This window comes from Panthera tigris, chromosome B2, assembly GCF_018350195.1.
Source record: "Panthera tigris isolate Pti1 chromosome B2, P.tigris_Pti1_mat1.1, whole genome shotgun sequence".
NCBI classification, from domain to species: Eukaryota; Metazoa; Chordata; class Mammalia; order Carnivora; family Felidae; genus Panthera; species Panthera tigris.
The window spans coordinates 140,429,697-140,443,652 of NC_056664.1; the positions used below are offsets into that span (position 1 = coordinate 140,429,697).

Here is a 13,956-nt window from a genome sequence, read left to right on the forward strand (position 1 = left end):
ATGGGGATACGGAACTTACTCCCCCCCCCCGCCCCGCCACCACCTCTCATCAGTGATTTTGCTTTGCCCGGGTCTCAGCTGCCTGCAGTCAGCCACACTCCAGAAGCGGATGGTCCTCCTTCTGATGGCCAGAAGGTCGGTGGTAGCCTAACGCCATGTCACGACACCTGTGTCCTTCACCTCCCTTCGTCTCCTAGTGTAGGTACCGTGTCACCTGACATCATCCCAAGAAGGAGCAGCATGGGTGCCGTGCGGTATTTTGAGAGACAGGCCATGTTCACATAGGTTTTATTACAGTGTATTGTTAAAATTGTTCTATTTTATATTAGTTATTGCTGTTAATCTCTTACTGTGCCCAGTTTACAAATTAAACTTTATCATAGGTATGTTTGTATAGGAAAAAACATCGTATACATAGGATTCGGCACTATCCACAGCTTCAGGCGTCCCCTGGGGGTCTGGGAACGTAAGCCCGCAGGTAAAGGGAGACAACTGTATACCGTCTTAAAATTTCCTATCGTATTTGGAGTTTGTAAAGTTACGCAAGTACTAGAGTAACATAGATTCCACGCATTTAAATAAAAAACAAATGCATAAAAACGAGCTTGTTCATTCTAGCTAGAAAGGACATCTGCGTATATGAGGTGTTCAGGAGTTAAAAGATATTTGTGGCACTTTATCAACCAGAAAAGTATCATCAGGTCCCTTGTCTGTATCGCATTTCACAGTACAGAACATTTTCACACACTGTCCCAGTTGATCCTACAGCAGCCCCTTCTTCATTTTAAGATGAGACTTGGATAAATTAGGATTTGCTGAAGGTCACAAAGCTCGTTCGACCAGTACACGCTTGTAAATGTGTTTATTTACGTATCCGTCTCTCCTAGTAGAGTCTGAGCTAGTGACGCAAACCAGACCGTAGTCTCAGCCTCGTGTTCCCAGTTGAGTGCCATTAGATGACCACAGCTAAGAAGGGAGACACGCAAGTGATGTCACCTTCTTCTATCTTCCTGGGGAACACGTGGAAAGAGAGGAGTCTCTCCGAAAACCTCAAATAAGATTTCAGGACGCTTTTGTAAGCGGTGCCATTGCAAATCATCCACAGAAAGAAATAGATTTCCAATTTTAATTTCTGTGGAAGGAGGTGGATTCCATACCCCTAGGACCTTGTGTCTGCGTTGTGGAACTTGATGTCGTGACATGATCTGCTCGAACTTGTCTTAGTGTTCCTCGTCTCTTGGAATCTTTTCGCAAACTTGGTTTTCTGCAAAATGCCAGTGATGAGTGAGGGAATTCAAGTGGAATGTGGCATCTATATTTTTAAGGACTGAGTAAACAGTCAGAAATAAAGAAATAACTTGCCCGGGTAAGAATTCTTAGAACTCATTTGAACAAACCTTAAGCCTATTAAGTGTCCCAGAGGCAGCAATAACCTGAGGATGTACTATATTACCCGAGGTCCTAAATCCTTCAGCATGGACACTTTCATGGTTGAAGTGGAATTTAATGCCCCAGAAAAGGACCTGTGTTATTTTCTTGAACTAATGAAGAAGACAGCGGCCATTCTCTGAAAGAAAGAAAAACCCACACAATCTGTATGGAATTTAAACACATTTTTTATTAAACAGGACTCTATATGAAACTCTCGAGAATTTTATAGTAAAGCTTAGATAAATATTTCATGAAACATCTTAAGATGCAATCATTTATAGTAATTTTAGTGCTCTGATTTCTGTTTGTTTTCAGATTTGAAAAAGCAAACATTTTCTATGATGATTTATATCTAGGAGCTGCCAGTTGAGCCCAATTTCATAAGACTTATCTTTATAAATAAATGGAATAGCTCTTCTTACTTTTATTCTGTCTCTTAAGATGAAGCAATGTTGAAAGATCTTTTTTTTTTTTTTCCTAGCTGAAATATAAACCATGACCTCGGTAAATGTCCTGCCTCATTTATCCCCCCCAAGTTTATGCTGGTGTTGGATCGGGGCATCATCTTCCCTCCAGCTGCCTCAGTAGACTCTCTCTAGAAGCTACTGTCCTGGGCTCTTCCCGTGCCTCCCCCCAACCCCCCACCCCACTCCCACCTGCGCACTCTGCAGGAAACTAGAGACTTCACCTGACACGTGAGACCTCTGACTAACCCAAGCTCCTGGGTTCCTGGAGCTGTTATTCAGATAGCCCTTTGTTAGTATGTTAGTTTGACGGTATTAGCTTTTTTTTAGGTACATGTCTTGATTTGGGCTACTCTGTCCAAATGAGTCTTTCACAGTTCATTCTACATGCTTGTTTATATTTGCCCGAATTGCTGATGACTGGATGTACCTTGACGTTATGGTCCTGCATAATTTAAAGATGTATTTTCTTTATCCGTTTGGATAGCTACCTGCTAAGCACCTACTCTGTTGTGCTCTGCGCTCTGTTGGGCGCATGAGGAATTTAATAATCATCCATTCAATAAATAGTTCCCCACCATGTGCCAGACTCTGCTGGCACTTTGGATGCAGCACTGAGACAGACATGATCCTTGCCCTCATGGAGCCGATTTTTAGCAGGGAGAGAGAGGCTAAGTGAGTTGAAAATACGGGGAAACGATTGCAGGTTATGAGAAGTGCCGTGAAGAAACACGAGTGAGAAATGGCCAGGGTGGTTCCGTGTCAGGGTGGGCAGCCGGGGAAGAGCCCTGGAGAGGAGAAGGCATCGGCAGGTGGGAGAACATTCTCTGGAGCCATGCTTTGTAGCTGCCCGGAGCCATAGGAAATGGGGTTGGAGTGAGACCCGAACGCCTGACCACAGAGGAGCCCGCAGGCCATGGTCAGAGGTTTGCATTTGGTTCCCGGGCTCACGGGAAAGCCTTGAGGGCTTTCATGCAGGAAAGATATGCTCTAATTTCTTTTTTTATTCCTGAGAGATGGTTCTGGCAGCTTTGTGAAAGTGAGGCGAAAGGAACAAAGCAGGGGTGGGTGGCGCAGAGGCTTGGAGATGAGTGTTGGGGGAGGGGGATATGAGCGCTGGCCAAGCTTCTGGAGAAATGGAGGGGAGCGGAGGCAACAGGATGGGCGCACACCTAGGAAACGGGTGGGGGCTGACGCCTGGCGGGGACAGTGGGTGAGTGCCGTTGCCATTGGCAGGTTTACGGGAGGAAGTCAGGGTTCTGAAACAGCAGGATCCACTTCAGACCCGCCCGTTGTTCACAGCGGACCTGTAAGCAGTGGTCTGAATCAGGGTTCAGGTCTGCAGCACTTAGGAGTCAAGGTGAACAGTGGCTGCTCAGGAGACCAGGGGGGCAGAACAGTTCCGTGCAGAGGAGAGAAAGGTACTGGCCTGGCCTTGAGAAGAAGGGCAGGATGTTTGGGTGGCAGGAGACGTGCATCCCGGAGATCAGCCTGGCAGGAATGGAAGGCTCTCAGGATAAGAGGGTCCTGGGTGTTCCTGTGGCTTTTGGTAGGGGCCTCACCTCCAGGAGAGGTTAAGCTTGCTCGCCCTTCCTCCCTCTTCTCCTTTCCCTAGTTCACGATCCACTGGGTTCCCGGGAACTCTAATGGGCGTTCCGAGTTAGGACTAGGGGAGCCCCAGGGGACCCTTCCAGATCCCCCACTTTGGGTTTGAAATACCTTTAGATGTTTCTTTAGGGGAGTCGCACAGTGCCAGTCTTCTTCGTGTCCACCTTCCACACAATCCCATATCCGTTTTGTCACCTACACTTACATATTTCCATTTATTTCCCACCTAGGTTTTATGGCAGGCACACAAAGAAACCCTCAGATGTCTCAATATGGACCTCAACAGACAGGACCATCCATGTCGCCTCATCCTTCTCCTGGAGGCCAGATGCATCCTGGAATCAGTAGCTTTCAGCAGAGTAACTCAAGTGGGACTTATGGTCCGCAGATGAGCCAGTATGGACCACAAGGTAAACGACGTTTCTCAAAAATGCATCGCAGTAGGCTGTAGAGGTTTTGTTAATATGTTAGTCCTTCGAGGTCTTCATATTATAAACATCTTGTAAGATCCCATTATTTGTTACCTGGCGGGTTGGTGAGGTTAATGCAAACCCACAGTCCTTCAGTTCCCCATCGTGATGGGAAGAATAATTATAGCAAGTGTTCATTAAGCATTCATGCATCAGACACTGTGGTAAATGCTCTTAATATGTGTGTTATTAATGAAGAAGTAAATCTTAGTTTCTGTGATGTAGTTTGAAATGCTCGTTGAGAAATAGACACAGGCCTTGTCCTCAAAAAGTTTCTGATTTAAAACTTAGGTTTCATTATGTTCGATTCTGATTGTGCCCCCTTAACAATGTGCTCACTACTCAGACGGATGTCGTCCCATTACACCTGCTCCCAGTTTGTCTCCAAAGTGCTATATCTGATAAATAGTAGTTCTCATTTTTTCAGTCATTACTGGTCTTACTCTTAGAAGATAGAACAAAGCCTGAAATGGGCATGTCTTTCAAAAAGGAAGATAAGGGGGCACCCGGCTGGCTCAGTCCGTGGAGCGTGCAGCTCTTGATCTTGGGGTTGTGAGTTTAGCCCCACGTTGGGTGTAGAGATTACTTAAAAGTAAAGTCTTTTAAAAGGGGGGAGGGGAGATAAGACGAGTGGAAAAATAAATGAGACTATGCCAAGATGCCCTGTTTACATCTGCCTTCCTGGAAATTGATGTATGTTTTTTCATGTACATGTAGAATCCTTTTATCAAGGTTTTTAACCTGAGACATATTTTTTCTAAGTCACTTTTGGCAATAAGGCATTTGAATTTAGCACCTTCTTTATGTTTTGTTTATTTAACTTAGACATTAATGGATAATTTAGAGAGAATGAGATAATCTGGCACAATTCCCAGAGTTTCCTCACTTCTGAAAATATCAGGAATTTTCCAAGTGGAGATGATGAATGCCCACTAAGAGGTTCTAGTAAAACAACAACAAAGTCAGGTCTCCTCCTGTTAAATAAAGTTTTATTTTCTGAAGACATTTGTGTCTGTTTAGCAAACCATTGAGCTCTGTTGGGGTTCATTGAGCCTCTCCAGCCATTGAGTGTGTGCCTAACAAAGCTAGATGATTCTATGAGGCCTTAGCACCTTCTTGGCTTTTCACCTGGTGTTTCTCACCTGGTTTTTCTCAGAAAAATGCTTTCTTTCTGTTTATAGTATTTCACGGTTTGAAAATTGAGTTATCAACATACTATCTTATCTTGGAAGATCTCTTTCTGAAAGATTATAATATCATTCAATATTCAATATTCCCAGTATAACATTGCTTCCTTGCCTTACATTGCTTTGTTATTTTACATTCCAACTATCTCTGTTGTTAGGGAAACTATGTTAGAACACCCAAAACAGGGGTGCCTGGCTGGCTCAGTCAGTTAAGCATCCGACTCTTGATTTCGGCTCAGGTCATGATCTCACAGTCCTGGGATCGAACCCCGCATTGGGCTCAGCACAGATCCTGAAGCCTACTTGGGATTCTCTCTCTCCCTCTCTCTCTGCCCCTGTCCTGCTTGTTCTCTCTCTCTCTCTCAAAATAAATAAACTTAAAAAAAAAACGTTTTATTTGGCCCCTTCCGGCCTTTGTCAATACATGCATGTAGTCAGGGTGGATATAGACTTTATGTTTTGCTTGATTCCCTTCACACCATATCATTAATGGTTTTCCAAGATCTTAATTTCAGTAGGCCCTAGGAGTTCAGGTCCCAGTTGACAGTAAGTCTGCCCTGTTCCCTGTCAGCCCCAGGAAGCCGCGGCACGAAGAAGTTTGTTGCTGACCTAAGGCAGGTCAGTGAGTCACCCGGTTGTGAGAGAGCACACCCGCTCACCAACTCCGCTCAGCGGGCGTCTTCAAGGCTTCCTTGGCTGTTGTGAAAAGAAGGAAACTTTAGTGAAAGTTAGAAAAGCAGTCTGTAAGTTGTGATATACACAGAAAATGTGGACTTGTGCTCAGCATGTAACTGGAGACAGGTCAGGCTTGTGCTCCCAGAATTGGGAGTGGCTAAAGGTCTGGGACTTGACCGCTAACACTCACAAGGGCTTCTTGTAATCTTGAAAATTGGTCTGTCTTCTCTTAAATAATTCACTCTTGCAACCTCATCCTCTACTGTTCTCATAATAAGGGAAGATGGAAGCTTGACTGTCTAAGGAGTCTTTTGTGAAGAGCTAAGAAAGTGTTTATGCTATTGGAGTTAATAGCAGGAAAGGCAATTTCTATAGAATGGATTTCTTCTCTGAGTAAAACCCTCAGTTTTCCAGAATAATTGAACATTAAGATTCATAATTTAAGAACACTGAACCTGTGAGGGTTCTCATCCAAACTGCTGAGTGTCCTTGGAAAATTGCTTACTCTTTGGGAATTACCTTTCCTCTAGAAAATGAGAAAATTAGATCGTGTTACTTTAGAATTTGCTTCCAATTCTAATATTCTACAAGTCTAAATCTTGCTTCTTGTCTGAAGCCTTTTATATCCATGCGGCCCACTGGACCCACCACATCACACTTTGGTTATATGGTCAAGAAGGGATTTATTTTCAGGCATAAATACTGAGTTCAGGTTGATATTAGAAACCATTTAGAATATGGAAGATCATTTCCATACTCAACACTTCTTCATTTTGAAAACAGGTGCCCTCAGCTTTGTCCTCTCTGTCATTCCTTCTCCCGAGTGATAGCTTGCTCTTGTCCACCCCGAGCTGTGCCTCCTCCTGGGTTCCTTGACTGGCTCCAAATGCCGTGTGCTGAAAATCAGTGTCCTGGGACTCTGCCTTCAGCTCCGAATTGTTGGCCTTTCCTTATTGTATTCTCCTTTCCCCAGCAAGCACTAAATGACAGGAAATTAGCGCTTGTAACACAATTACTCAATTCAGTAAGTGTCCTTACCTTTGCATTTCTCTCTTTGTTGATCTTTTTAAACTTGATCTTTTTAAACTGGACCCAAAATAAGTATTTTATTCTACCTTGTCTTAATTAGCTACTCAAATTAGTCATCAGACATTCAGCTTGCATTTTCATGCTACGTGTTTTAACATCTCTGAAAAGAATCACTTGTGTGTGAGCCACAGAGGCCATTATTTTCATCTTCTGTTTCTGTTCCTAACTGGATGAGTGTCTTCTCTGTTAGTTTTGTTTTGAAGAGATCTCAGAGGAAAATACCTTACGATCTTTTTTTAAGTCTTCTTACTGTCAGAAACGACTTCTGCAAAATTGTTATTTAGTAGTAACAGCCGACATCCATTACTGTGCCCTGGGTCCTGTTTGAAGTGTGTTCCATAGATTAACTCACTTCATCCTCACGGCATACTACAGGACGGGTACCATTTACCCCTGGACAGATGGAGAAACAGAGACAGCTTCACCAGGATACGCCACGGTCATGCCAGGATTCAAATTCGGGCAGACTCACCCATTTGCTTAATTAATGGGAAGCTCTCACATTGTCCCCATTTGCAAATGAGCAGGTTAAGTAATTGACCCACGATCTCACAGCTAGTAGGTGACAGAGCCTGGGTTCAAACCAAGGGAGATTTCAGAGGCCACTCACATAGTCACTGGGGTGTTATTTCCCACGCCATAGATGTACCCTCCTTGCTGGTTCATTCATTCAGAAAGCCACTGGGGAAACCAAAAGACAAACTACTTGCCTTCAAGGAACGAGGAGCATTTGGGGAATTCAGGCTTGGAAACACATCAAAGATACTAGAGATTAAGAAAAAAGTTTCTATGAAGTGAAGAAGGAAATTTTTTAGAAATGTATATTACTAAAGTCTGCATTATTACATATGCAAATGGAATGAGTCCAATCTAAATGTGTGAAAATGTCTAATTGCAGTGTATTTTATGAAATAGCACTTTTCTACCTTCAGGCAAGCACATATAATAACTACCCTTACAAGGTGTTTGCAAGTAGGGCCGCGAGACTTGCTTTAATAAATAGAATGGAATTATGTAATTGACACGTTAATTATTAATAAATGAATTTGGGGGAAAGATTGCTGAAACAAATTTCGCCTTCATGTTTCTTAAGAACAAAGACTGTCTTGTTTTTGTGTTCTCTAAAACAGTGTCTGTCACACGGACTGTCCACAAATACTTTTTGCACATTTGTCACTGCGGGCAGTGGGGGTCTAGGCTTAATTTTGCTCTAAATAGCAGTATTTCCTTGGGCAACTAAATAATTTTGAGCTTAGATTCCCCTCAGTTATTCACTCACTTGTATGACAGGGTCTGCACCACCACATACAGCTTTTTCCCAGGTTTGTACCCTGAAGCAGGCCTGGGTTTACGCCTTAATTTGTATAGTGTGGGTCTTAGGAAGCAGGGAACTTTCAATCAGATGAGTCTGATGGGCCTTTTGTTTCTAAATTACTTGATAAAAGGTATTTATTCTGGGGCACCGGGGTGGCTCAGTTGGTTGAGTGTCCAACTTCAGCTCAGGTCATGATCTCCTGGTTCATGAGTTCAAGGCCCGCGTCGGGCTCTGTGCTGACAGCTCGGAGCCTGGAGCCTGCTTCGGATTCTGTGTCTCCCTCTCACTCTGCCCCTCCTCCGCTCGTGCTCTGATCTCTGTCTCTTAAAAATAAATAAACATCAAAAAAAAATTTTTTTAAGGTATTTTTTCCAAAGAAGTTAAAGGGTTTTTTTTTTTTCTAAAATAGATGCCATTTGAAATATTCCTTCTCCTTTCATTAACATAAGTTTCTCAATGAATTCAGAAAACTCCAAATCATACCTAGTTGAAATGAATGCAGCTCCAAACTAGCAAATTACACATTGATCATCTTACAACTGTTTCAGCTGCAGAGGAAGAATGCATGTTAGTAGGGAGCAGTCCACTCAGTACCTTGTAGTAGCGACCTTAGTGTCACCACGACCCAGGATGTCAGTCTCCACTCTTCCAAGTCCAGAATCGCAGTCTTATTATTGAATTAAGCTGAATTCAGCCTCTCTCCCACAGAGGTGAAATGTGTCTGCCACGTGGGTTCACACGTCCCCCTGGACAGTGCTGCAGACTGACGACATCCTCTTCTCTGGCTTTCGGAAGGCTGGTCTCTGTGCAGATCCCTCCGTTTGGTTAACTCGGTTTCTTCTCCCCCGGAATCCGGTTGTGCTGCGTGTGACAAGTTTATTACCGTAACCTTATTTTATGGTTAAATCTGCAGTGCCCTGCACGTGTTCAGTTCCGTATTCCATATTGTTTTGTTGTTAAAGAAATATTCCAAATCTTCATCTCCCCAAGACCGGAGAAGAAAACAGAAATTGAAGTAGGTCATTTATAGCAAAAGACCGTTAACGCCCTCTTCTTTTGATGCTTAAATTCAGCTTTCGCATTACAAGGTTTACGCATGAATTTTTCTCAACGGACTGATGATCGTCACAATTTTATCAAAACCTGGGAATTTAAACCACTTAAAATTTAAAAAAGGAAAAATTAAAAAAAGAAAAGAAAAACACAAAGCAGCTGTAACTTGGACTGGCGTGAAACTATTTTACCTTGCCAATTAAAATCAACAGCACTCAGGAGTGCCGCGAGGCACTGCCCTTGCTGAGTAAGCTCATCTCATCCCGGTGGGCTGGCCCTCCTCTACAGCTCCTGGTCACGACAGCCATGGACAGCACTGTAGAGACACAGGATGTGCACGTTCAGCTTTACTTTACATCTTAGCCTTTTCCCAGGGCCCACAGCTCTGCCCTTTTTTCAAACGTCCGAAAAGAAATGGCCTTATTGAATCACAGGTGACGGATCTGAGTCCCTCAGCCATCAGGGGAAGCAGGTAAGCGCTCTCCCTCCAGGGGGCGCTGTTCGACGCTTGAGAGCACAGGGCGCAAGGACTCTGGAGCCCAGGGGAGGACAGAGGTGCGTTTGCAATGTGTGACAGCGGTGACTCTGACACTTTTTCATTTCTTACCAGAGAGATTTCACTGTTTGATACTAAATTTGGCTACTGAGTTGAGGTCATACCTTTTTAATGTAAGCGCTTTTTCTTATACTCGGTTTGAGAAATAAATTTGAATATCTGTGCATCATGAAAATAAAATTACACATATGATGCATACATAAAAAGGTAACTTCACTGATTAAAAACCTATTAATATTGGAATAGTTTCTCTGTGTTCCTTGAAAGATTCTATTTATGGACTGTCCTTGTCCAACAGTAGTTAGTTATTATCATTTTTCCCCCACAGCAACCACGTAAGATAGCTAATCCTGTATTATACCCTTTTTACAGATGAGAAAACTGACCTTGGGAGTAAGAAGTGGCTTTCTGAAGGTCACACGTAGCAGACAGTTGTACCCGTACTATTTGAGGGCCTATGCCTTCTCCTTCACTCACTGCCCTGGAGCCCGATACTGGCATCTGGCTGTGCCCGTATGTCTTCTGGGCCTGTGTGTGATGTCAGCCTCAGTGATCGTTGTTTCTCTGAGGATCCACTTTTCCTTGCTGAGAGGCCACCAACACATGCACAGCTCCTTTCCCGGGAGTGGCTCTCCTCAGTCGCCTTCCCACGGACACCTCCCTCGCCACGCTGTATAAATCTCCCTTTGTCTTTCTTCATAGCACTTAGAGCCATACGACGTCTTCTAGGATTACTCCTTTGCCTGTGTTCTGCCACCAGAATGTAGGCTTTTTGCCTTCATTCGCTGCTGAATCCCCAGCCATTAGCCCAGAGCTAGCACATAAGAGGCCCTTAAGAACTATTTAGGGGGCGCGCCTGGGTGGCTCAGTTGGTTAAGCGTCCGACTTCAGCTCAGGTCATGATCTCACAGTTCATGAGTTCGAGCCCCACGTCGGGCTTTGTGCTGACACCTCAGAGCCTGCGTCACATTCTGTGTCTCCCTCTCTTTCTACCCCTCCCCCTCTTGTGTTCTGTCTCTCTCTCTCTCTCTTTTTATTATTTTTTTTAATGTTTATTTTATTTTTGAGAGAGAGAGCACCAGCGGGGAGGGGCAGAGAGAGAGGAAGACACAGAATCCAAAGCAGGCTCCACGCTCTGAGCAGTCAGCACAGAGCCCGACGTGAGGCTCGAACTCGTGGACCGCGAGATCATGATCTGAGGCAGTCAGACACTCAACCAACTGAGCCACCCAGGCGCCCCGTGTCTCTCTCTCTCTCTCTCTTAAAAATAAACGTTAAAAATTTTTTTAAAAAATCAGTAAAAAAAAAAAAAATTACCTTTGGGAGGTGAAACGAAGGATCACCTTTGTCTGTTTCTCTCTCTGCTCTTGTACTCACTGTACTGAACTTGCATTATTGTATAATTAAATTTTTGAAGGGGTCCATTTTTGTAACATATGGAGAAAAAAACTACCAAAAGTGAAACTCTGAACCCAAACTGTAAGGTAGTAGGCCTTTCCCCCTCTGTTCCGAGCTTTGTGCAATATGGTCACTTCTCGTACACGGTGAAGACTTGAAAATGCATGTTGACTTAGGGAAAAAATATGGTACCCATACGTATTGATTCCAAAAACAAATTATTCATTCCCACCAGTGGTAGGATTTAATGCAACTGGGGGTAAGTCAGCTTTCATTTTGAACCTGCATTTGTGGTCTTCCTATCTACTCGATCAGGTGGTGCCCAAAGAGCAGCATTGTGTGATCAGCCTGTGTAAAAAGGTGGGGTTGAAAGGTTTTTGAAATAGACCTTTTTTTTTTTTAACACAGAAAGGATCTTATGAAATACGGTAACCAGCAAATAAGCATGTGAAAAATGCTCAAAATCATTCTATTTCTTAATGTCTATTTCTTTTTTTTTTTTTTAACGTTTATTTATTTTTGAGACAGAGAGAGACAGAGCATGAACGGGGGAGGGTCAGAGAGAGGGAGACACAGAGTCTGAAACAGGTTCCAGACTCTGAGCTGTCAGCACAGAGCCCGACGCGGGGCTTGAACTCACGGACCGCAAGATCATGACCTGAGCCGAAGTCGGACGCTTAACCGACTGAGCCACCCAGGCACCCCCTTGATGTCTATTTCTGAGAGAGAGAGCAAGGGAGGGGCAGAACAAGGAAGGGACAGAGGATCCGAAGCAGGCTCTGCGCTGACAGCAGAGAGCCCGATGCGGACCCTGAACTCGCAAACCATGAGATCATGACCTGAGCCGAAACCAAGAGTCGGATGCTTAACCGACTGAGCCACCCAGGCGCCCCGCTAATTTTTTTTTTTTTTTCGTTGGCGATATCAACAATGTAGAGCAATTAGAACTCCTACGTGTTTTTTTTTTTAACTTACACATTTTGTGGTAGGGTTTCTTCAAAAGCCCGACATGTACTTAGCCTTCAACCTGGCACTCTCTCATCCCTAGGGTTCTGCCAAGAGAAATGAAACCTATGTCCACACAAAGACCTGTGTGCAAATGTTAGCGGCTTTGTTCATATCGCCAAAAACTGGAAACAACTCAAATGTCCACAGAATTGAATGCTCCTCAGCAACAAAAGGGAACAAGCCACTGATGTGTGCAATAATGTGGATGAATTTCAAAAGCGTGGTGCTTTGGGAAAGGAGCCAGACACAAAAAGACCACATGCTGTATGATTCTATATGACATCGTGGAGAAGGCAAAGCTGGAGGAACAGAAATCAGATCAGTGGTTCCCACGAGGGGGAGGGAGTGAGAATGACCACAAAATGGCAGGGTTTTTTCATCATGGTAGAAATAACCCACATCATGGTGGTTATGGAACTACACAGGATTGTTATTGTATGTAAATTCTATCTCTAGACATGACCTAAAATCATATTATGTAGTAGACAGCTGCGAAAAGTAGCGAACGTTATTAACTAAACAACGAGGTAAATGCGTATTTAGCCCTCATTCACAAACATGTTTATCATAATACATTGCTAATTATCCATTTTATTTTCTCCTGCTCGGGGTAAAGTGTCGGTTCTGTGACTTGGGCACCATTGTATCCTCCACAGCATGGGGGAATAATGGAGAGCCTTGCCTGTAAAAGTTACTCATAAATAATTTGTTGAATGGTGAAACGGAGAAGCAAAACTTCATATGTGAGTGGAAACACTTAATAGTTCAATAAAAGCGCTAAGCTTGGAATATTGATTGTAACTAGCAAATTTAAATATTCCAGAGTTGGGTACAGAATTATCTGCACTTCCCCTGAAATAATCGTGGTGACTTGAATAGAGTCTAGCTCCCGCTTCCTCTCTCTGGCGCTTGACTATAACTCCCGGTAGGTTGAAATCTGAATTTATTCGGCGACCGATTTTCCAAAGCTGGTGTGCCAAGATGAACCCACTTGAAAACCGTGAGCTCTCGGACTTGGCTGCCAGACCCGTCCAGCTGAGGTGGGCTGGACCAGCATCTGCTGCCTTCATTGTGCTTAATGCTGGATCCATCTGTTTTCTGTCAAAGCCAGTGCCAACAAATTACTAATCTATTAGAGAAACATGGAAATAAGATTGCACTTCTCATTCCTGGCTTTTCCTCTCATATTTTGCTTGGCTTACGTGTTTGGTTTTTATTTATTTGGAGGAGAAAGATACGTTATCGAGTGGGCAAGGCGGGGGCATTAATCATTTTTTCACTCCTTCCACGCATTTTTAAAAGACTATGGGGACAAGATCATCAATGATCAGTGGCTGTTGAGGGTGTTATGAGCGTCGATGATGATGGCGGTAGTAACAACTGTCGTTTATTAGGGGACTCCGTGCTCGGCGCTGTCCTAGTCCCTCCGTACCTATTCCCCACTACTCTCGTTACTTTACAGATGGCAAAACTGATGTGCAGACAGGTTAAGTAACTTGTCCAAGGTCAGGCCGCTATTCAGACCCAAATTCTAGAGCCTGCGCTTTGTCCATCGCTGCCTCTTAAGCCATTTAAAGCCTTTAGAAAGCATTTTTATCCAGGCATGTGAGTTTAATGAGGAAAGTCTTTAGAGTTTCAAGGAGAAGAAAGGGGGACTTTGTATTTCTTCCACCAAGTAGAGGCCTCTATAATTAGAACATAT

General features: G+C 43.7%; 1 protein-coding gene across 8 annotated transcripts in view; it reads left to right on the forward strand.

Annotated features, from left to right (window-relative positions):
• Positions 1-13,956, forward strand: part of ARID1B (AT-rich interaction domain 1B) — a 447,008-nt gene that overhangs the window by 369,721 nt on the left and 63,331 nt on the right. For all 8 annotated transcript variants that reach the window (XM_042987379.1, XM_042987385.1, XM_042987380.1 and 5 more), the window contains one exon: positions 3,734-3,913. In XM_042987379.1, the coding sequence (XP_042843313.1) occupies positions 3,734-3,913 (180 nt within the window). The remainder of the gene's footprint in view (positions 1-3,733; positions 3,914-13,956) is intronic.